Here is a 25,214-nt window from a genome sequence, read left to right on the forward strand (position 1 = left end):
TAGTTCAGGTTTTTGCAGAGGAAAGAAGAGGCTACTCAGTGCGAGCTTAAAAAAAAAGGGAAATTTTATTACAGTGCTTAACCTGTTCTTGAGCACTTTATTAAAAAATGTGCAAGGATATTGTGTCCAAGTTAGTTATTTACATCCATTTAAGTTGTACAGAAAGCAATAAATTAGCAAGTTTTTGGAAGGCTTACCACATTAAACGTGAAGTTCATTAAAGTGGATGTTAAATTGATGCAGTTGTGTCACTTCATTTGAAATTTAAACCACATGTTGCTTGAGAGAGGGTTCTGGATAATACAGACTGAATTTTCAGTTCCTTACGTGGAATTATAAGCAAGTCAATGCAACATTCACAATCCTAGTCTCAAACAAAAATTTCTCAGATTAATCTGTTCTCCGGCTTTCTAAAAGAACTGAACTAGGTGATGTTATTGGCAAAAGCATGGGGAACACTTACCGTCTTTGGGCATTTCTTTAATAATAATACAAGAGTAAAATTTGGTCTCTTAAATTGCCTATCTTAGGGGAAGGGGGTGGGAGGGAGCTAAAGAATCAGAATTTCTGGATTGTTTAGGCAAGTGGTTGTTGGCTTGAGTGTCTTCAACTTCATCACTGAATCTTAGTCTTTACCTTGAAGGGGCCTTCCTGAACATCTGCTGTTGCTTTTGAGTTAACACCATGATGATGGTCACCATTTGCCATGGGTTCTGCTTGTATGGCTTGCTTTGTAAGCAGTCTCATGGTTTGCTGAAGTGTAACTCGTTGATGTTGGGTTTTTTTTTTTTAAAAAAAAATCATAGATACTGAATTCAGCTGATACATCAGTGCTGAACAGAACAATATGTGGAACAGTAGGGGTTTATTTTAATTACAACAAACTTAGAATGAAAGCAAAATCAGCTGCACTCTTTAGATGATGTAAGAAAGTAAATTAAGCTTTTACGTTAACTAGCATAGACTTTCATGTTTTGTAAGAAGTGCTGATCCAGGACAGGAAGCAATAGCATCTTTAAGCAGGCTTTTGCATTTCTTTTGAAAAAAAGCACACAGGAATGTCACTGGTAAACTTCAGGGCAATTTCCAACACACTTGACCATGGTAATGCAAAACTGAATCTGAGAAAGACATGCTATCCTCGGAGGACACAGAGCTGAGAAGCTAGTTGGGGTGCATTTCAGACCATCTGCCCTACAAGGAAGGGAAGGGCGGAAGAGGGAGGGCCTTGTCAGGTGTTCTCCCTCTGTAAGAAAGGAAAGCTGTGTGTTCGGCAGGCACAGGTGTGCTGCCCCTTCTCCCCGTGATGGAAGTTAGCTCCTCTGGACAGGCAGGCAGGGAAATCAGATGGAAGCAGCCGTCAGGCACAAGTGGAAGGCGTGCTGCTGCCGGGGCAAGCCCTCTTCCCTCATGCCTGGCACCAGTACTTGCTGCCTCTGCCTACAGGAGTTCCCACCACACTGTCATCGTTGCCCTTCTGCAACTGGAAAAATGGCGAGGTGCTGCCTGGCTTGGCTGAGTTCCTCCTTCCAGAGGAGAAGGGTCACCCTGACTGCTAAAGGAGCTCCTGCCCTCACCAACTTCCTGCAGCTCTCTACGAACACCTGCTTTCACAGTCACGCTAAAGCACATCAGTGATCCTTGCAGCATTCACAACTGAAAAAAAAAAAACCTTTGAAAGCCACTGCTTTTAAGCAGTCATTCCAAACAAAACAAAACAGAACTTGGCCAATATTAATTCACTTTATAACGTCCTTTTACATGGAATACGCAGAATAACACACAGTGAGAACAAGCTATTCCTTGCAAATTTAAATGATTTCTGTGTTCTTCTGGGGCTTCTCCCCTTTGGAAAAAGAATTAAGCTTAACATTTAAAAACTTCTAGTCTCTTTGCCTCTTCAGAATAAATAGCTCACTTGGCTAATAAGGAAACACAAAACCATGCATATAACACTAAAGATTATGAAGTAGGGAAATAATACTGAAATACATGAACTCTGAAGTTAGAAAACTGGCTGAATTCCAGGTTTCATGCTAACAAATTCAAACTAAATGTCAGATCTACAGCACTCCATTTCTGTGTAATAAACAGACTGCACATGAAAGTGAATGATAATTACAGCTACCAGTCCTACCCTGCACTGATAGAGCCAGCAAGTTTGGGTCCAGACCACAAGAAAAAGCAAGCTGAAGCTTCAGTCATTATAGTAGCAGAAATAAAATAAATTTTTACGTACATCTTTGAGCAAGTTTTTCTTTTTAATCCTAAGAATTTTTTTTATTTTTTTTTTTAAATACAGCAGCTCAGCTTCCCAGATCCTGTTACAAAACTGTGGAGACAAGGAGCCTAATTACCTGTGGAATTCTCACATGGGTCTTAGCTGGCACTTGGTTTCTAATCCTAGAGAGGCCTGCTTTGCTTATTTCACCTGGCTGGTCGCAGGCTCCCACCACCCATTCCCCTCTGAGCTCGGCGATTGATTTCTCTCAGATAACGCTCAGCGACCATCTGCCGCGTGACACGGGATGTAACACGTACTACAGATGGCACGAATCGACCCTTCCACTCGAGAGCCCTAACCAGCAGGCTAGCTGAGCAGCAGGAGGTGTGGGACGCAGGGCAGCACCAGTGAAATGAAGAGGTCACTGGCCTGTCAGTGGTGCCTTTTGGCAAGCAGGAAATGCCAGCTTGGTTCTGCTCCGGGGAACTGAAACCGTGTGTGCCACATCCTGCGCAAGTGACCCAACTAGACAAGTGAGCATCTGTGGAAAAAATAGAAACCTCGGGGAAAATCTGTCTTACAAGGTCTAGTCAGAAAAAAGATAACATGATGAGAAACTGGCGGTCACAAATTTCTCAAATATAATTTAAAACTTAGTGCTGTCTATCCTTTGAAATATGCCTTTCAAACAAAGTTATTATTTCAAAAGTTATGCTATTAAATTACAATTCCTACATCTGTTAATAACTAAAACATTTAATCAAATTAACTAAGCTATAATTCTGCCTACGGTTATGACAATATATAGTGAAAGTCGGGTTTGAACTGAACAATATATAGCACTTTTGTTGTATTACTCCATATTGGACAACAGTTACACATGAAAGAAGGAAAATGTATCATCAGCATGCTAGGTGCAGTATGCATTTAGAAAAGCAAAAATATATATATTATATCCAGAAGCAATGTTCATTCACTCTTAACAATCCTGGGGGAAAAATGTTCTTGCTGTGAGGAACGCTACCGTAAAGTTTGGATATCCAGATTTTCTACGGGACTTTACGTTATATTGTTGGAGTTGTAACGAGTATCTGTTTGGGAGCGCTTTGTGTCTACTTGAGGCTTCTAACTTAGGTAGTCTGAACTGTACGCTCAGGACAGGAGCCCCAGTTCTTTGGGGAGGCTAAAGAGGGGGAGGTATCTCTGCAGCCCGCTCAGGGCAGCCGCGCCTCAGGGCCACAGACAGCTCTGGCTAAGGACGCCTGGCTGCCCAAGTTAAGTACCTGAAGTTAAGCAGTGTGAAGTGTGGCCCATCCAATAGCACAAATCTTTCATTTCAAAGTGAAGAAATATTTGTAAGGATTTATCCAACTGCAGATACTTTGCTAATATGGCTACTGTTTCACAAGTTTTGTCTCGGTAACTTCATTTTTACATGCCCTACTCTCCACCTTGACCGTAGGAAAGCTAGACAGTAGGGTGCCTTAAACCATATGTAAAATAAGCCTAAAAAGGCTTAAAGTCAAGTCCTCTTCTCCAAAAAAACTAATATATTGTTTCAGGTATAAAACCTTCAGTTTCTTTAGCCACTCTGCAACCATCTTGAGCCTTCACAAGTACATATACCCATCTTCAGTTACCACATGTACACTTTTCCACCACTCCATCCCAGGTCAGGCAGGTTGTTTGCAACTACAAATGGTATGCAACCAAGAAGTATGCAAAGTATTTTCTATCCTTACTCAAGGATTGCAAGTGCATGGTCTCCACTCTTACTTGAGGATTAAGGTACTGAATAAATTGATTGTTTTTCTGTGTACTTCCTACTTGGTTTTAGTCTACTGCAATCCCTTGAGGCAATTAGCTCAGCTCAGTCAGGGGAGAGAGAAAAATCCAACACTTATGACCACAAAGCTCCTACTGGGCAAGTATTGTACAGTCAAACAGTGATGTCTTTTAGATTCCTTTTCTCGAACTCAAAACATGATTCTATTTACTTTGTCTAGAAAGAGATTTCCCATAAACAGATGGAAAAATATAACATGGCAGTCTTCTACACAGACTTCAATTTGCAGTGTGCTGTGGTGTGAAGTTACAGCGCACTGGCTGTTCTGTACTAGCTCCTTACAGGGACAGTAAACACTTAACACACACATAACACGGAAATAAGCATATACCAAATAAGCTTTACTTCTCTTTCTATTTGTACTCAGTACGCATCCAGATGTTGCAGCAGTTCAGAGGGACAGAGTAGCTAGAGTACTTAACATTCACACCTTATATAGGACTTAAACTTTTGATTTTCTGAAGCTTAGCACACAATAAACTAAGTTCCTTTATTAGGAGGAAACATTTTAATGTGCAAGAACACTTTATTTGAAACTCAAATATATCTGGTGCCCTATTAGAAATATTTGTCAGCTCTACGTTGGATCAATTAGCACCTTCTAAAAGTAATTCTCACTTTGTTTTGGGAGTTTCGCTACTTTTTCCTCTGCTGCTCGATCTCTTTTTACCCCTGCTCCTGGATCGAGAGGAACTCCGACTTCTGCTCCTACTGCGTGTTCGACTATGACTTCTGCTGCGACTGCGGCCTCTCCTCTTCCTCCCCCTGCTGCGAGACCTCCTCCTCTCTCGACTTCGTGACCTGCCAGACCGGCGCCTTCTCTTGTTTTTGCGGCGATTCTTTTTTCTCTCAGACTCTCCATTTCTGCGGTAAGAATGGTCTGGGCTTGGGCTGCCCCTTCTCCTTGACCGGCTGTAATAGTCGTCACGATGGCTCGTCCTGTTTCTCCTTTCAGAGTTTTTAGACAACTGACTAGTCCGTTCAGGAGAAATACGTATGTCTCTATTGGCCTCCCAAAACTCATTGTTTGGATTTTTGAATACATGAAGAAAGTTGCAGTGTTTCCCTCTTGGACACTTCTGCCTTTCAAATAAGCCTGCAACAGATTAGGGTTTGCTTTTTTTTTTTTTTAATGAACCACACCTGTTAAATCTCTTTCTTCATTATGTACCTACTGGAAAGAAACTTAAACTGAATTTTGCTTCTTCAAACAGAAAAACATGCATCTGACCACCTATCAATTTAATTAATGCGAGATTTTTTTCAGTATGTACTTTTCTTGGAATTAGGTTTTTAACAGCTATGAAGATTTTAGCTTAAAATGATTTTCATAAATAATTTTACTACCTTAATCTAAGAATGTAAATATAGATAAGTCAGATGTGATACTTACTACTAAGAACTGTTGGTGGCTCAGAAACTGCTGTTGCTTTTTAAAGAGATAAATTAGTACTTGCTGTACTTCCACCTTAAGATTATTGTTTCCAAAGCTAGGATCCAAACTTTCTTTTCCAGTCCAAGGTAAATCCATGAGAATGATTTGCACACTTACATAACACAGCATGAAGATTCCCTTCCTTTCCTACACAAGCAAGTTATCATATTTGTCTTCCAAACAGAAATGCACTGCAGCACTAGGCAGATCTGAAAGCTACAAGCTAATTCCCTCTTTTTCACTCCCATAAGTACTCTTTTGATAAAACACGTTCTCTTTTCCAAGCATTTATGTGACTCACCACATATAGCAGTTTTCCACCTCGTCACAGGACAAAATTCACAATGAAGCTGTCGGCCTGCATACCATCGTCCACTGAATAGAGCAAGTGCTGCCTGACAGTCCTTCTCCCTTTAAAAAGTAAAAATCACACATGGCATTATCATCATACAATCACTTAAGATGTTACTTACCAATTTTAGGCTCCCATTACAGTATGAAAATGAATCGCTTGGATTATACAAACAGTGTTCACAGTTCTAAAATTTAGTAAGATTGCGAGTACTTACGACTGGTACTGGACATACACATTTCCTCGCAGGTGAGGCTCATAGTTGCAACTGACCTAAGGGGGTGGAAACAATAAGTTAGTGCAACAGAAGGTTTACGCTCCACAGCAGCTCACGCGTGTTAAGATGGCAGCCATTCCAATTTATGACAGCTCATCAGTATAAACTTACATGTGGTTTTCTTCTGAACACTTAGTTTTAGCCAACTAAAAGGTTTCTAGTGTTACGCTTTGATTAACACTGGGACTTCTGCTTCACTTAGTCCACAAGACAGCTTGCACTCAATTGTCTTGCGCTTGTCTGGGCCAACCCTACTGTGCAACAGCCAGATCCTACTCTGAAAACAATTAGTAGTATCCTTATGTAGAAATGTGGGATTCATTATGGTAAGAGAATCTTCAGAGCAATTTTGCTTCACAGCATCCCTGTGAGATGAGTTAGAAAATTTGAAGTCATTAGCTTTTGCTGTACAGTTCTGAAACACCTTTTTTCCCATAATAATTTAGCATTCAAAGTATATCTAAAGCTCTCAAAAATACACAATTAACTTCCAGAAAGCTTGTTGCTCACTACAAAGGATTATGATGTGGGCAGGGCCAAGCAGACTAGAACCCAGTTCTCCAGGGCAGAACTGCAAGCTCAGCCTCTTTTGCCCCCGGCCTCTTCCAGTATCTGCACCAAATCAGGCAAGCAGCTCCTTTCCTCGCTGAACCCTGACCAAATACCTCTCTCTGCACTGGGTTAGGCAAGGGCTTCAGACACAACAACAAGCAGTTTTATCATGAAGTATTACAGAATAGGCAGTCAAACTATCTGAGATAAACAACGTCAATACAAGAACAAGCAACAACATTTCAAACATTTCACCATGGACACTTTTGGGTGGGAAGTGTGTTTTGTAAGGATCTGCCAGGTTCTGGAGTAGCTTCACAGAAAGAACAGCAAGAATAAAACCTTGGGCTACATTGGAAAGGAAAGTCAGCTGGAAGAGGGGTGTGTATAATCGGATTCTGAATGGTAGCAGAGACTCAGCTCAATCACCGTTAAGACCCCTGCAGCCAGCGCGTCATTTTTGAATGTCTCCAGTATAATGAAAAAACCCGTGGGAATCATATTACAGTTGCACAATTACATCAGAAGCTAAGAAATGCCACACTAAAAGCTCTTACTATGTTATTAATCATAGGGACCCAAGTACATGCAACTTAGCGTAGCTGCATAAAACAAGAATGATACAGCGTTGAGGACCTGAGTTTGATGGTAAGACAGCATTTCAACCCGTGCTCTGCTGGGAATCTACGTCTCGTCTTCTAGGGTGGAGCACAGCTTTCTAATATTCCGTGAGTCAAAATACGGAGGGGATTCTCCTCCAAACAAGTGAAGGTTTCTTACCTATAAAGCTCATTATACAACTACTGAAAATTCACTTTTTCTACTGTCCTCTTGCTTGAAATGCTAATACAATCGCCGTTCTGAGGCAGCTGTCAGCAGATGGAAACGAGAAAGGGTACTGCGTGCCTCCTGGTGACTGCAGGAAAATGCTCAGAAATGGCAGGCAGAAAGGGACACTGCAGTAGGTTCTGCTACAAGATTTCACCACCCAAGCTGCATATTTTGGGGCAACATGGGACTGTTAACACACATCATTCATCTCCAAGGTCTCCATTTACAAGTCCCTCTTTTTTCCCCATAAGAAACCACAACATAAATGGAAAAATTCAGCAAAGAACATTCAGTAAACCAAATGCAGAAGCTACGGATGGATGACAAATCTCAACACCATGTACCTGACTTACCTTTTTGTAATTCCTCCTACTGAAATATCTAGTACCTTTTCAGTTCATTGTCATTCGATTTTATTTTATCCAACCAGTCCTAAAATGACATTGCTTGGGTGTGTACTCCAAATGCATTTTATACCCCAACTATTTCATTCCTTAGGCACAAATACAATAGCCCAGATGTATTTATATTGTCTGACAGTCTTAGTGGACCCTCTGGCGCTAAGCAAAGAAGGGAGGGTGACGTAAGTGGACCATTGAACGGTATGAATAACTTGCAATAGAAAAGCACAAGCTTTTTTAACAGTTCAGGGGAACGGGAGAGAAGATTCCCCCAGAGTAAGACAATGCTCTGTAACAGCAGTGACAAGCTTCTAGGTGACATGAGAGATGCACAGTTTGCTGTGAGGACACTATAGTTCTCTAATGTACGCGGGCTTTAGCCAGGGCACACTGGGCAAAATTCCTGTTAAGGCTAGTGAAGCACAACTTGCGTGGTGTATGTCACATATTTAACAAGCTATTACACTCAGATGCATACCTTGAATTGAACAACCTTCCCAACATTCTGAAACTCGGGGAGCACGTCCTCGTAAAACTCCAGGAACTGCTGGTAGGTCTCCTCGTCACTGTACTCGAGACTTGCGTCCGTGTCATAGTCATCTCTCCGGCACTGCTCCATGCCAAAAGTAATGAACATCCCTCGGACGAGTAGTGTCTTACTAGATGTTGGATAGTTATGCTTGCGAGAACACCTGAACATTTGTAGTAAAGAAAGAAAAGCGAAAAGATTAGCACTGTCAGCAGAAGATGCACTTGTTGAAACTTCAAATGCCATTTTGATTAACAGCTATTGCAAAAGAAAATCCATTAGTGGAAGATGAACATATTTCAGTTATTAAAACAAATCCTTTGGAAGCAAGGTTGTGTATCATCTTAGTGCTTTCTGCCATGTATCACTACATTCTCGCTGAAAAAAGCATGTCTGCACAAACTATAGATACTAGTAACATAACAGCTAAAGTAATTTCTTTTAGGCTACTAGGGTTTAATGTGTTCTCCATTTCTGAAGGGCGTTATAGAAAGGCTACTGACAATCTCTTAATACATTTTAAGGGAAGTCCCTGCTCTTATTTTTGTAAACTGAACAATTTTTACTGAAGTTGTTTTCATTATACGGGGGAGTGAGGAGGGAAAGAAAACACATTTAGACCTCAAGTTGGATGAGATTAGTATTTTCCCAATTTAAAAAAAACAAACCACTTCTCATAAGTAAGTCATATCTTAATCTGCATCTTCTCAGCAGCCATAGAAGTATGAGATCTCCCTCATCATCCATCATATTGAAGCTACCTCCCTCATGCTGAAATACAGTTCTTCCCCACAAACCTTTAGATTCAGTAAGAACATAGGTGTTAGCCTCCCTGTTTATTTTACTGTGCTTTAAGATCTCACTTTCAAACACTTCCCTGAGCAACTGGGTCATGCACTCTCCTCCACAGTTCTCCTTTTCATGACATGATCAGAAAAACAGTCTGACTAGTCTACTCTCTTTGTCTAGCACTGGCAAAGCACAAACAAATTGGAGGGAGGTCAGGTCTCAAAATAGGCAATTACAACCTAGACTTCAGATAGGAAGTTTCTTTCTGCATCCAGTCAGAAATTGACTCTCACTTTCTGCTTAGCACCTTAGAATTCAAAAAACAAACTGCAAAACTAAAACCAGAGATGATTTTGTATTTTTTTTTTCCATTTTAGAATCTGCCTCATTTCACTCTTCTATTTGAATGATAGAACTCAAAATATTACACCCAACCAATATTGTCCGTACAGAAAATGAATATAGCACAAGACAGAGCAAAAGGAACCCCAAGGAAAATGAATGACCCAGTATTACTACAAAATGTTATGGTTTGAATTACTCTTAGTGAACTCAGCCAGTTTTAACTTCTTCAAGACATAGCAAGCTTTGACAAGATTCAACAATTATTTTATAGATAACACTGGCTCTCTGGTTTTCACCATTGTGGTCCATTTCAGCTTCCAACCCATTCTTCCAGTCCTTATCCTAGCCGTATTCAGTCCTTCAAATATGGTCAACACCAGAGATTAAAATGACCAGAATATGAAGGAAGCAGGTGAGGAAGAGGAAGGAAGATGAAGGAGAGGTAGCCGAGATCAACAACTACAAGTGAGAGAAGGGCAGAATATCATGTTTCTCACTATTTATTTACTAAGTCTACTCATAGTTTAAGGCAAAACTGACTTTTATCCAATCTGTAATTAATCCAGAGAGCTCACCTCCATTAAATACCTCCAAAACAAAAATAACTGCAAAGATAACAAAATACTAAACATTTGAAAAGCAAATATGCTGTTTGCAGTGAAATAGCTGGCCAAAGTTTTATTTAGGAATTCAACATATATTTCAGAAGAGAAAAAGGATGTGGACTTGAAGCTTCCATAGAATTATCACATAATTATCTACAATATACATCACACTAAAACAAATTACTTCTAGGATAAAGAAAACTACAACAGATGTATTTCACGTGTATCACACGTGTTTCAGTGATACAAGTTAGTAAAACAGCCTTACTAATTTATGCTGAAAATTCAAGTAGTATCAGAGTCCTTCCCTGCTGTGCCATTTTTCCTCCTTAACACACACAAAAAAATTCAGGCATTTTCTAGCCAGATGCTGCATTTGGGTCGTCATCTTTAATGGTCACTAATGAACTTGTACTCCATGAACCCATTTATACTTTTTGGCATCCTCCATAACTCTGGCAGCAAGTTTTGCTATTTGTTTGATATGAGAAAGTACTTTTTTTTTTTTTAAGCTGTTAAACACTTAGAGACACTTAATTAAACTGTTTCATAATAAAAGCAAATAATCCTTCCCATCCTACTGATGAGTTCGGTGTTCATCCACGACAGCCCTCTTCTGTCATCTCTTTGAAAGTAGAGTCCAGTCTAGTTAGCCACCACTCGTACAGAAGCTGTTCCTCATCTCTGATCACGTTGTTGTCCTTCTCTGTTCTTGCATTTTACTATACTTCCCTTCAGAATCTTCTGTACTTCCCAAGAATCAAGGTATCACATTTAAGCAGTATACAAACCAGAGAATTCTGGATGCTACGCAACAGCTTTCGCAATTGTGCAGATGTATCTTAACTTGCTTTAGTCCATTTGAGATTTGATTTATTTTTTAGATGATACAGTATATGCAAATTAACAAGATAAAAAAACAACACCTGACATATCAGGCCTGAACTAATAACAGAAATCAAATATATTCTGTCTGAATATATCTACACGTGTCGGAGCTAAGGAAAAGTCAGTCTGACCAATGTAACCAGAACGCACCATCAATAAAATGCCATAACAATAAACAGTTCAATTCCAGCCAGGCAATGCTTTTGCTCTCAAACATCTACTTCCATCATGAATTAGCAGAACCACATCCAAACACATGAAGGTAATTTATATAGCAATTTTTCTTCAGTTTGCATATGACCTAATGAAGGTGCTTCCCTTTCATCTCTCCAAAACACTTCTATGCTGGTAAATATTCAGTTGATTACCTGTCTCCAAATCGGCAGGAACCTGTTTTAATATAGAATGGGCAATTTGCTCTATCCTTCTCTGTTCCTATGTTCTCTGGGGGCTCTGGGTTGTGCCAGGTCACACCATTCTCCAGCTGTGGAAAAAAACATTAAAATACACAGAGGTTAGGAAAGAATAAAAAAATGTAATGTCAAAATAAAATTACCAATTAAATCCACATACAATTATGAGCAGTGTGTTACTACAAGGCAAGCTGAATGTATTTTAAGCATTGTTTTACAAAGCTGCCCAGTGCCTTGGGTCTCTGGTGATGGAAACCACTTTTCTTGATAATTGTTCAGTTTTAAGAACAAGTCTATATTCACAATTTCTTTTTAACAAAAACTCCACTAAACTTGATGTTTTCTTTTGCTAAAGGAAAAGCTGCTTAAAATTTTAAAACCAAAAGAGTTGCAATATATTTGCTCCTCAAACAGCAATTTCATTTGTTAGCCACAAGAATTACAAATACTGGGACAGGTTCTTTCCATTCAGCTAAGCCCATTACCTACTTCATCCATTAAGCCTGGCAGATAGAAAGCTGGGACTATTTACCTGTTTGTCTCTGCAACAGCTCAAAGCTCAGTAGGGTTATCATTATTGCTTTATATGCGGCTAGAAAAGGCTAAAGTAAAAGTAACCTGCCAAAAGCCAGAATTTAAAAAAAATTAAATTCATAGTTAGCACTGGAAATAAAAGCCTCCATACTGATCATCTCAGGCCATTAAGATTTCTGTAATTCAAAACGGGATTATCAAGTTGCAAGCCTTGGCTTGACTACAAGCAAAACACATTTTAAACAGGGAATTTTCGTTTTGTTAACCTAAAGATCTGTAAAGCTGACTAGCCTAAGTTCCTGTTTTAAATCAGTGTTTATTTACAAGCAGCATTTGACCCTGCTACCAGTTCTGTTGATGACTCTCAGCCATAATTTTCTTTCAACAGAACAGCACTGTCACTTCAACAGTAAGTAAGTGAACCCTGAACTGATACAATAATGAAGTCTCTAACATACCACATTTCTGCCTATTCCTTTGCAGAAATGGCTGCTAATATATCTTGAGCTCGGGCAGATAGTAGTTCAGAGCATTTTTCTACCCATATTATGAAATAAGAGCTAAATTTTGCTACCTAAAGAACTGTTTAAAGATGATTTGGAACTGAATGCAACTCCAGTGTAGCTACAGCAATCAACATACCATGGGTTAATGAGGTTAAAACGTAATTTTCAGATTCATGCAGTGGTTTAAGCAGAGCAAGAATTTCCCAAGTTTAATCATATGACAGGGATAAAAAGCCAAATTATTCTTTAAAGACAATATGAAAGATTGAATTCATCCTCTCTAAGATTCAAAGGAAAACTCCACTTTTCTTTACTACACACTGCCAGCTTGAGATCCATGCTCTTCCAGGCACCCGAGCAGTCAGCTTCTCCCTCCCCCACCTTTTTTATTTTTTTCCTTAGGGATCTATACCCTCCTCTACTGCTGAATCCTTTTATTTAGAGCCTGCCATCTGCTTAAAAAGAAAAGTTTGTCTTGCCACCCAGAAGGACTGACAGATTTATTTAGAATTCTAATTCACAAATAAACCATCACGCATGGTGGGTTTTTTTAACAGCACACAGCAGTATTTCCAGATTCATTTTGACTCAGATCTCCTGAACAGGAATGAGCATGCACAACTGCACTGCCACCAACCAGCCAGAAACATGCTTAATTATGTTTCACCCAGTAAATAATTATTTACAGCTCATGCAAGCCACTACATATTAAATTTATTCAGGCCATTAGGTTCTTGAGAGCAGATGGACAACATGCTAGAAGGCAAACACCGGACTGCAATTAAATTACTTTTCAGTTCTTTTTCAAACAAACTCTGAGCATACCTGGCTTTCAGCTTGATCCAGCATCCTCTGTACAGCTGCCTATAAATGGTGCAAACACAGGACTAGTGAAAACCCTGAGGACACGCAAAACATCTGGTTTCTTCAGTTAAGAACCTAATTTACAATACTTAATGATTATGTGTAATAAAAGTTTGATGGGGTTTGCTTTAAAAATGGAAATTTTACTTTTGCTCTGCAGCAATTCATGTACTACAAAGCTGTTAAAGGATACAGCAGACAAGATCCTCATGTAGGTGATTTTCTAATCTAAATGCTAGACAACTTAAAAAGTTTCATTTTCTTTTTTAAAACTATCATTGAACTATTAAATACTGCTCTAGTACTCAGTCTGGTTACAGTTAAGTTCGTAATCATTTAGTTGCACTAAACTTTTTAACTTAGAGCATTCTAAGTAACACACAGAAAAACACATTGCTTAGTGAGCCTCTGTTAAAGCAAAACATGTAACTGTTAAGAAACTTTAATATCCTAAGTTCACTCTATCTAGCCTTCCAAATACAGGAAAACAATGAGGATATTCTTCCCCTTCCTTCTAAGTGGCCTGAGCAAAACAATAAAGTCACTCTCCAAAACTGGCTGGAAATTAGTTCTAGCCAATTATTCTAGGAAGTTCCAAGAAAAAAAGACATTTAAACATAATCAATACAAGAAAATATGCTAGCATTGTTCTCATGTGGAACAGAATTAATTAAATTAAAAAATAGGAGGAGCAAATAAAGGAATGCAATCCAAGATGAGGACCCAGACAGCATCTGGTACTAATCATCAAGTAGGTCAGATATTATCCATCCTATTAAGGAAAAACAAAGCAAAACACAAAAACCAAAACCCCACCAAACCAGAAAAGCTATTTTCTCATTTTCAGGGAGGGAAAAACTGTATTTTTTTCTTAAATGAGAAAGTCAGAATTGGAATAGACTGCTGTTTCAAGAGACAAACCAAATTAACTGAACAACTTTCTGCTGCTGAAATGGGTGGCTCCACTCCCGGCTGGGTACTCAGTTTCCCCCTGGGTGCCTCTCAATGCCCTCTGTGAGCCAATTTAACTCACTAAACCAGTAAAACAGTAACCCAGAAAAAAAAACAAAAAAAAAAACCAACAACTGAACAAAAAAGAAAGCAGCTTCCATCTATTTCAGGGAACCAAATTAGCCCACTGAGGGCTTGGGCAAACCCAGGCACAAGAAGGAGGAAGAAACAAAATCCTGCTGTTACCGTGGTTCAACTCTCTTGGAACTATCTCTCAACCTAATAAAGGGCGCGACCACCATTTTCTCTCCCTACTCTGCAACGAGAGAAATGGACACTTAACACAAGAGGAAGTACAACAAGAAATACAACAACTGCTGTTCTTTTTCATTCCTCATGCAAGTGCTACGTAATCAGTGACACAACAAACTATTAAATGCAGGAGACAATACTGTTTGCTTATGTCTCTGCTGCTGCTGTGGCTGCTGGACACAGCAGCAAGACACCTGCCAGGGAAAGGACGGGAATCTCCTGCGATTGTGGAGAAGCTAAAATGACCGGATCCTAGAAAGCTGCAATCACCCTTTACTGGTGGTAGGCTAGTCCTCACGCTGGATTTCTGTATAGGGCATCTTACATCCAAGTCACTCAACTTCTAAAACTTAAGAAGAATGTATCATGAACATAAATGTTATCGATGACTTCAGTATCATTCTTTTCTCCACCCAAGGAGCTCTGAAAAAAAGATACGTCCTGTTGGATGAGTCAGGTAAAGAAGAGCTGTAGCGTATCTTTTGATTAAGAACTGTGTTAAGGAACAGCAGCAATGTAATTCCATATTCCATATCCTCACTGGGCATTTTCTTCAACACTGTGTTCAACTGGGACATTAAGTAAGGATTATCTTTAACGCATGATGCAAAGAGTGCACAGCACATACCAGAACCTGCATTCACAGCGTGCCTTTGTATTTAACTGATGTAAAAAAATTACATACTATGAACAAACAGATGTGTTAAAACTAGTTACCCTTCTAGGTATATGGATTTACTAGATCCTCTTTAACACTGAATAATAGTTGCAGGAATTTAGACAGAATGGAGAAAAGAAGTAACTAACAGATTTATACGTTTGCTAATTAGAATAAAATCCCTCCTCAACATGCATAAACTGTTGCATCTGATAATGTAAGAGGATATGTAACATGTTTATCCTCCCACTGCCAGGAATCACCTCTCTCTCTCTCTTCTCCTGTTGCTTCTGCTGTGCCACTTCTCTCTCTTTTCTTTGCTGCTCTTCCCATTCTTCTTTGATCTTCCTCTTTATGATAAAAAAATTAAAAAATTATTTAAGGAAACAAATGCTTTATAATCAGTCAAATTCAATACGATCATGTTGTATTGCAACTCCTTGACCATTAATGTTTCATCCAGTTATCGTAAGCAACTAAATCTCTGAACAAAAACCCTTTTAGAGTCTTTTTTTTTCCTTTTTAATTTTGCTCTTCTAGAATGAAGGAGAAAAGAACTTACGCTTTCAACCATACCAACATGAAGAAAACTGGGTCCACTACAGAACAGTAAAAGATACTACACTAAGTCTACCTTATTCCCAGACACAACTGTAACACTCAGGTTATACATCACCTCTTCTTCTTCTTGACGTTTTCTTGCAGCCTCTTCTTTTTCTTTCTTAAGCTTGAACTCTTCTTGGGCCTTTTCTTCTCTCAGCAACCACTGCTCATGTAGTTTTTGTCTACCAAGGAAACCAGATACCACTTAGGCAAAATGTAATGACTACCCAAAACTGATGCAACTGTCATGCATACAATTAAAATTTATTAGTTCAGCAATAACTACAGCTTATCTAATCTTTAAAAGAGACAATTCCATAGAAATCATTCAGGGTTTAGAAAAAAAAAGTGTAGCCTGAAATATAAAAAAGGATTCTATTTTACAGAATATATTGAAACTTTTAAGTGTACCAAAATGGAATTGACTACAAATGTATCTACTGCATACATGCCGTTTTCTAGATTTTTCACCTTTCTGCCTCAAGTTTTTTTTCTTCTTCTTCTTCCTCTTCCTCTTCTTCCAGTTCTTCCTCTTCCTCCTCAGACACTGATTCATCTTTTTCTGTAGCTTCTGAGAAAAAACACAAAACAATGCATCTAAATAACTGGATATTATAGTCAGCAAAAATACACAAAATTATATCCTTTTAAAAAACGAAAAGAAAAAAAGAAAAGCTACTAGTTCCACCAACAATACAAAACAGTTCAGAGTTACCTGAGTCTCTTAGTTTGGCAAGTGCCTGCCGCTTTTTTTTTCGCTTCTCTTTCTTCAGAATGGCTCTGTATTTTTGATGGCTGAAGATGGGAGAATATTATTTACGTTAAAACAGCCAAACAAAGAATTTTTACTGTCATACATGCACTCAATTTACATCAGCAGTACAAAACCCCACAAACTGCAAAATTAACAGCTAGTCATACGAAACAGTAACTCTACAGGGACATCTGACATGACAATGAAACCTGTAGCTATGCTGATAGAGCTGCATGTGGACAGCAGCAACGATCACATTCGGACACAACACACAGGGTTTCATCCTTCTTGAACTCTGAAGTACTTGACGTTATGACCAACTCCATGACATGTCCCTTAGTTCATAAAACTTGGTCACTAGATAAGATTAGGGAGAAAAATTTGGGGATCTCCTACCCTATAATTTTGGCACACCTTTCAGCACATTCTAGTCTTCCTCTCTTTTGCAGGATATGAAAGTTTAAGTCCAGGCAGCAGTCTTAGTGTATAGATAACAAAAGCACACTTAACGAGCACCACAGATAATGCTCAGGTCTATTCTTCTGCTACTGAAGCTTGGCCAGACTCATTCTTGCTTGCCTGACCACTCTGCAAGGCTGCCTACAAACAGCACCGTGCTTTCATTATGGTTAAAAATGCTCTAAGTATCTGAAGGCCTTTTCGTATCAACCCTTTTCTGTCATTTTTCATTCCAGCTCTTCTCTTTCTAGCCAGTTTGTACTGGAAAAATAGGAGGGAGGGATGATCTTCAACTCTTGCCATTCTGCCATGCCAAATACTGACGGGAGATGAAAATCCTCCCATTTCAGAGTATGTAATTTTAAAAGATTCCATAGGTATAACTCAGACTGCCAGAACATCACCCACATCTCTAACCCTCATGTTCAGGGTTACTCACCACCTGCACACTTTTGCATGCCATCAGTAACACCACGGTGGTTATCCTGGCAGCAGAACTCTTGCCTTTAAAGACCAATGTCCGACTGCATGCAAAGCCCACATCTAAAACTTCTATCTCTGATCAAGAAAGCCTAGCAACTCCTCCTGTAATGTCACCTGCCTGAAATAAATCGCATGCCCTCAGCAGGTGCCTAAGGCTGACAAGGGAGGATACCTCCTTCCCAGTTCCCAGACTTTCTTAGGTGCTCTTGAAGCCCAAGAAAGGAAGAGCGAGAGGAACTCTGCTTGTTCCCAGGCCACAGCAGCACAGGAGGAGGTGGGCAAAAAGCTGAAGTGCAAGGAGCAGCGGCGGCGGCCCAGCCTCTTCGGTGCTGGGGCTTGCCTCCTCCTGCAGCCACACGGCACTGGCGAGCAAGGCCACTCCAGCAAGCGCGGAGTGTAGGTGCTCGCAAAAACTTGGGAGGCCTGGACCGGGGATCCCGTCACCTGCGGAGGGGACCGGACGGGGCCCTGCTCAGACGCGCCCATACCAGCTACCTCCCCCCGCCGCGGCCTTCGCCGAGCCTCACATCGCCCCGCGGCCGCCGCCGCTTCCCCCGGGCGGGGGGCGTTGACCCCCGCCCCGCCAGCAGCGCGGGCAGGCGGGCCGCAGCGGAGGCCGCCCGAGCGCACCTGGCCGGGACGCAGCAGCCCCGGCTCCCCCCGCGGCGGGGCCGAGCGGCGGCCCCGGCCCCGCCGAGACCACCCCCACCCCCCGCCCGCTTCCGGCCCCGCCCCGGCCGCCCCCCGCAGCCCCGCTCGCCGCCCCCCCGTGCCAGGCCGCGCTCCCAAACGCCGCCCCCCACGGGCGCCGGCTCCCCCCCCGCCCCCGCGCGCGGCGGCGACCGGTCAGCCATTGCCGCTACCGCACGTAGCTGCGCCACTCCCAGGCCCGGCCGCGAGGCGGCCTCAGCTTCGGCTGCCGTGCGGCCAGGCGGTCTCGGCCGGGGCTGGACCGTGACCCTCCTCGGGGATCCCCGGGCCCTTCCCCTTCCCCCTGGAGGCGGCGGGGAGGCCCGGCACCGGCCTCGGCCTCGGCCTCACCTCAACTTCCCTAGAGGGGACTCCGGCAGCAACATGGGCGCCGCCATCTTGCGTTACCAAGGGGGTGTCACGTGACCCCACGGCGGAAGGGCGCAAAATCCCTTCCGGCTGCCGAGTGGGGAGCGGCCACGGCGGTTGGGCGGGGCGAGTGTGCGTTACGCACGCGCGCTGGGTGGCCGTTGGAGAGTGACGTGACGGGGCCGCTTCGCCAAGGGCGGCGGCGTCTGCGGCTGGGCCTCGGGTCCGGGCCCGGGCCCCGGAGACGGGGAGCGGTGCGGGAGGCGGGTGGGCAGCGCAGCGCAGTAACCGGCATGGGACGGTTACCGGGCTGGGTCGTTCGTCGAGGCGGGAAGGGGCACCTACCGTCCCTAGGCGGCCAGGGCCGGGTCACTGAGGAGAATGTAGGGGGGCACAGGGGGTGGTGGCATGGGGTCGTGGTTTTCCAGCCGCTCTTCAGCCGGTTGTAGCAACCATCTGAAGCTGCAGGTGTAACCAGCTGGGTGGTCAATATGGGAGGAAAAAAAGCAGGTCTGTGTGGCTATGTAACACTGACTAGTGCAGCTGCTTTCAGCATGTTCATATGCTGTTAGAGCTACCTTTACAAAGTTCAGAAAAAATGAGCAGAGCTATTCACATTTCAGAAGATGAGATGGAGCTTCTGTTACTCCTCCTGTCAGATGCATTTAGGATTCAGCGTGCACGGAAAAGTAGCATTTTAAATTCTAATTTACTAAACTGTCTAATTAAAGACCAGAAAAGATTCAGTCTGCTGAATTTTTCATTGCGATTATCTATATCCCAGCTCTACTGAGTAAAGCAGCACCCAGCCAGCCTGAGTTTTCTTCTGCATGTTGCAGTGTCTGCTATGTGGATGCTCCCCAGCTGTAGTAACTAGCTGCTGACAGCTTGTGCTCTGTGAGTCACATTGGTTACTTTGTGAAATACATGTATGATGCCTGCCACGAGGTGAGCTTCTAGTATGTCTCTTGGCTGCTATGAATGTGGGTGATGGATAGCTGTCCTGGCCTACAGCCCCTCAAAGAGTTGAGGGAAGTCACAGCTCCAGCGTAGCTGGGGTGCACCAGGCTGGTATATTGACAAATTTAACTGATGCTGCTGATAACATTATTATCATCATCGTCTCAGGCATACTACCTGTCTTGATTAGGAACATATTTCATGGCAGGAAGTGAGTTACAATGCACAGATCATCGTGGATATGATGGGTCGAAATATGCAAGTTGTCAGTAATCAATTCCTCGGTGGCATGCATTATAGATTGCAGCCTTCAGATGCAATGAATTTGTAGGTTTTATTTGGGTATGTTTTACATAGCCATTAATAATGTACATTGTTGATTAAGGTCAAAATTATTATCATAAACCACAATGGAGGAACTTACTTCATATATTCTAGAGGTACTATATTGTAGAAGTAGCCTAAGCTGCTGGCAGTGAAGCATACCAGAGCAGGCTTTGTCAAAATCAGACTAATTGACTGTGCTGTTCATTAACAGCATAATGAGTATCCTCCAATTTATTCTGAAGCTCAGTGAAGTTATTCAAAGCAAGCATGGGACTGCTGTAGTCAGCAGTTATGTTGGGTATTTGACCAATGAATATTCAGACCGTGACTTCTATGCTATTACTTAACCATGTTTCAGATTCTAGATTCGTCTTTTAAAATGAAGGAGTTGGCATCACTATTTGCTTGTGCAGAACATGCATGTAAAATAACACATTTTGCTGCTTCTTAGGTACAGAAGATGGCAGTATTGTGCATTTTACAACTGGTGAACCATTGACACCCATGATTGAAAAAACACAACCAAATGTGTTTCATAAATCTTATTTCATTAAGGAATTACAACTATAACTTTTCATCCTCCTTTCAACAGAGTAAGTACTGTAACAACAACCTTCCTTTATAAGTCAAAATTGAGAAATCATTTATTTCATTAGTATGCTACATTTCATTATGGCATTTTCCCTATATACTTGGGGAAATAACCATCTTAAGCTTATATATTTGAGTAGTGAAAAGGAAGATCTCTTTATAAGAAAACACATCCGCTATTACAGATACTCATAATGGTTCTGAAAAAAGCTGTGATGCCTCTTTGAAACAGGAATACAATAATTGCATTTTTTCTCCATCTTATTTATTCTCATTAATTTAGAGGCATAACAGAAGCTTGATATTCAAATACAGGTGCAGAATTCCATACAATTTAGTTGATAGCAGTGTCAGAAAGAAACAAATACAGCCATTCCAGGTTGGCCAGAGCCATTCACATATCCAAAGTAATGTAGTATTCTGGTCAGTAATTGTTGGCCCTTACACTGGGATTATAGACCACGGGGCTTTTCAGGCATAGGGGGTTTTTTTTGTGGAAACCTTCAAGAAGTTTGTGGAACGCATTAAAGAAAAATATACCTGCACTGTATGGTGCTGTGTGAACCCTGTCATGGGAAGGTGGATACAGGGTGCACTGATTATACTTGACAGAATAGAGAAACTTTTCTCATCTATATGTTACATTACCATATTGCATTATAAATCTCTGCATGTCTTGTAAGATCTATCCACAGAATTGTGCATGCGCAGCAGACTGAGCACGAGTACAGGCGCTCTGTTGAGCACGCTTTTGTACTTCATTTCCATGTGGGTTTCCGATTTCTGATTTCCATTTCTCTCGTATTTCCTACCAGTGAAATGATGTAGGCAGATAAGAAGTATTCACTCTCTTTGTTGTATGCACAAGCCCCATGGGGAAAAAAGGTACATTTTATAGGTATACAGATTATTTAAAAGTTGTTGTAGTTTTTGCCGTATGCTGCAGTAGAAAAGCAATACCTTTCCTCATGGAATCACACAGCTGTTACTTTCCTGGCTGAAGAAGATGGACGTAGGAGAATGTATGTGAAATGGCAGTAAATCACTAGTGTGGATTTGGTTGGCTCGAAAAATACGTGTTGACTAGGAGACATTCAGGAAGTGTGGGTTTGAGATGGGAAGCGATCAGTTTTTGTTGACACTTCTGGGCTGTAGATTGTACTATAAACTTAGTAGTGAAGTGGCAGCAGCAGCACCATCCTTCACCATCCCCTCTACTGTGGAAGTTGCTGTTTGTTCATTCTCGGTGCTAGCCCCGTGGTGGGTGACCCTCGGTGCTTTCCACTGCCAAGTGCACATTTCAAGGCAGTATCTGTGAACTCTAAAGAGCACATCCTCCCCCCACCTGCTGCCTACACTACTGTCTCAAGGGGTAAACGATTTCTCACATACTGTCTACTTCTGTGAGCACTGATAAACACTCCGTGACAATGTAAGTCACTTTTGCATCATTACAATGATGACAGTGGTTATGGGCCTCATTCAACACCCTGTTCCCCCAAAAGTTACTGGGAAAAACTCCCATTTAATGAGACTTAGGCTGGCCTAATCTCACCAACTTCTGAAGTCTGCAGCAGACGTGCAGCGTTCATTGTTGCCTTTGCACCCAGGGTACTGCAAGGCACCGTCTACAATTAGATCTGGAGTTCTCCAGGTACATTTCCATAAGTGACTAATGCTGACAGTAGCACATCATTGACTCTTTCCTCGTAAGAGTTGAACACAACTACTTAAGACTAAAGATTAACTTCTTCGGAGTTTAAAACTGTTAATTTGTCAAATTTGAAAACTGAGGTTAAGTTTGGCCATAGCTGTTAATTAACTTATATGATAGCTATCAATTTTTTACTTTCCTGGGATTTTCCATTTCAAAGACATTGAAAGAAGCAGAAAAGCACATTGCTAATCACATCGAGAAGATGGAATGGTTTTGTTTGTTTTACTAAGTCGTATGCTTTCTTGAAATTTCAGTCCTCTCTTGTTTGAAAGTCCAAATTATTGTATACTGTTAAGTATATACGTACAGATAATACATGAACTTCTGGAGGTCACACGCACTGAAAAAATTATAGATATACTGTTATTTTCAACTGTGCAGACATTCATTTAGTACAAGAAGAAAAATAGTTCTTTGTGCTACTTCAGTGATATTTCTCGGATGCAGATTGTGCGTAAGATTCTGCATGGCTATGACCTGTAGCTCAACTAGCTGTGGTTAAGAAAAACAAAGTTACTATAAAAGAGGAACTATTTAAAAATCTAATACCTCACAAAGTACTGATTTAAAAACATACCTTGCATATATGCATGTAGATTGTCATTTGTTCAGGCAAACTGTTTAATCAGTGACAAATGCAGACGTGCTTAAACAGGGCTACATATCTTGCCAAAATAAGAGAAAAGAGGCTGGGTAGAAAATTATCCACACATGTAAATTTATTACAGAGATCCAAAGTGTCAAAATGCGTGTCTTTTTAGATTACACTGATATACTCCATTTGTAACCTGAAAAGTTACGGTGCTTTTTAAGACAGTATTTTAAAATGTCATTGATTTGAAGAAAAGTTAACTTTCTACTGACACCTGGTCTAGGCTTGCTTGTCCGCCTGGCTTGTTTAAAAAACCTGCCGGCTTTGGAAAAAGATTTATAGATGTGCAGTAATCGGTTGCTTACGTGCGATGCTCTGTGCATATACAACCGGGTAAGTGCGTGGGCAGTCAGCTGGATGCATTTGGCATGCCTCCAAGTTGCTGTACACGTATATATCAACTGCATGATGCTCTCCCTGTGAGCTCTGCACTCGGGTGTTTATCACACTGCTTCTTCTGCTGGCCTCCTCCCCTCTCTGCTGGAAAAAATAATTTGTCTTGCTTGCTTGCCAGCAATACAAATCGGGGAAAATCAGCCATCCCGGCTGGAAGTCAGCAGCCCTGCTCAGGGAATCCAGTCATGTCCTCTGAGGTTGTTCCCGCTGGGCGTCGTGTGCCTTCGATGTACTTTGACACCGGCTCCATGTGATTCTGAGGGAAGGAACTGATTTACAGTGGTTTACAGCGGGTAGAAGTGGTGATGCCATGTATTGACGCTCAGTTCCATTTGCCTTCTGGCAGCAGGGAAACAACACTTGGCTTTTCCGTGCTCTTCCTAAGTTCTCCAGTATTTTCCCCAAAGGTACAAAAATGTTCAAATGCTCATTATTGAAGCCATGGACATGAATTTAGCATGAAACTGATTATACTCGTATTCTTTTAAGATTTTTTTAAATTACAAATTTTACAGAAAACTGATAGTCTTTCATACATCTGTACTTCTTTTAGTGCTCTCCTTTTGATGTGTGTATGTACAGTGTGTTAATTTAAGATGTCATTAGAAATGAATACATCACTTTTTTGTTTCCATAGGCATAGATTGAATGTTTAAGCAGATAATGTGTCCAATAGTTTTGTACTCAGAACTGGTTGCCTAGCAAGAGTAAACAGATGCCCAGGAGTCAGCTTGATTTAACGACTTTTAAAGGTGGGATATCAAGTCCTTTAACAGTGGCTTCTAAAAATAAGATTAAATTGGTGAAACAGTAAGTTCCCCATTACCTGAAAATCCAAGGATTCTTACATAGTAAATACTGGTTATTGTTTTCCATAAATTCAGACCCACAGTTAAGTAAAATTTTCTCACTGGTAGTCATTCTTGTGAAGGTCTTTGGGTTTGCAGTTTCAGGGCATACTTCTCAGTGCTAAAGGACCAACTGAAAGTAATTTTGAAGTGATCTTTAATTTAGGAACTAACCATTAATCAGAGTGGCTACAGGGGCAGTACAGCAGCAGAGTGGAATAAAATAATCCTGTCTTGCTGCCCAGATTGCAAAGACTGTTGCGATACATTTCATTTTCTGAATTCTTTCTCCTCTGCATTTATTCATTTGTCTTGGTAAACATTTGACTAATAGAGCACATCATTAAAATATTTCCATACATGTGTGCGTATATCTATACACAGCGTGTCATGTCTACAAAACATGAATACGTCCTTACTCAACACACTTCCTATGAAGTCCTTTTCTTGCACCTCTTCTTACTTCAGTTGCTACCGTAATGATCCTCTGACAGCAAGAAAGTATTTCTCCACCTTTATAACTGTTCCTTTTGTGCAGAGCATGATGTGGGGGTTTTTGTGTGGAACGAGGGGTTTGCTGTGCTGGGCTCAGACACGTTCCTGAGCGAGGATACGGGAGTGGGACTGGGGCAGGATGGGGGGGACATGGCGCCAGGGCCACCAGGTCTGCCCTGTGGAAGTGCCGCGAGTTCCAAGGCAAATGAGGGACAAATCTGAAGCCCTTTTTTTTGGGGCTGGGGTTTCTGTATTCATCACACATTTCTTTTGGAGGGATGAAAAGGGTGCTCAGTCTTCCTTTATCCTCAAGGGCCCTCTGTGGGGCCAGTTTCCCAAGGAAGCCGGGTGGCAGCATCCTTCGGGATCTGGTGGCAGCTGAGCTTCAAATTCACCCTCTGTGGGTAACAGCATGGCGGCCCACCACTGCAGTCACCAGCTGCTCTGGTGCGGCGTCCCACAGACATCTTGTGTGCCTCTCTGACATTGCATCTGGGGAGAAAAGAGGTTGACCTGGAGCACTGTGTGGAGTTTTGTATTATTCTAAGAAGGAAAATT

At 41.5% G+C, this 25,214-nt stretch overlaps 1 protein-coding gene and 1 long non-coding RNA gene across 4 annotated transcripts in view; one reads left to right on the plus strand and one right to left on the minus strand.

Moving 5' to 3' along the window:
* Nucleotides 1-25,214, plus strand: part of LOC142605230 (uncharacterized) — a 168,101-nt gene that overhangs the window by 35,595 nt on the left and 107,292 nt on the right. The window lies entirely within an intron of this gene.
* On the minus strand, nucleotides 47-18,753 carry ZRSR2 (zinc finger CCCH-type, RNA binding motif and serine/arginine rich 2). 3 transcript variants are annotated; one of them, XM_075776024.1, is made up of 12 exons: nucleotides 18,653-18,753; nucleotides 16,631-16,710; nucleotides 16,387-16,486; nucleotides 15,989-16,097; nucleotides 15,576-15,662; nucleotides 13,353-13,391; nucleotides 11,443-11,558; nucleotides 8,397-8,610; nucleotides 6,075-6,130; nucleotides 5,807-5,916; nucleotides 4,689-5,166; nucleotides 47-2,765 (listed from the first exon to the last, which is right to left on the minus strand). In XM_075776024.1, the coding sequence occupies exons 1-12, from the start codon at nucleotides 18,697-18,699 to the stop codon at nucleotides 2,750-2,752; spliced, it is 1,452 nt and encodes a 483-aa protein (XP_075632139.1). In that variant the 5' UTR covers nucleotides 18,700-18,753; the 3' UTR covers nucleotides 47-2,749. The 3 variants fall into 3 exon arrangements, with proteins under 3 accessions (XP_075632139.1, XP_075632156.1, XP_075632145.1); XM_075776041.1 differs by lacking the exon at nucleotides 4,689-5,166; XM_075776030.1 differs by having other exon boundaries at nucleotides 47-5,166.

The sequence above is a fragment of the Balearica regulorum genome, chromosome 1 (assembly GCF_011004875.1).
Source record: "Balearica regulorum gibbericeps isolate bBalReg1 chromosome 1, bBalReg1.pri, whole genome shotgun sequence".
NCBI classification, from domain to species: domain Eukaryota; kingdom Metazoa; phylum Chordata; class Aves; order Gruiformes; family Gruidae; genus Balearica; species Balearica regulorum.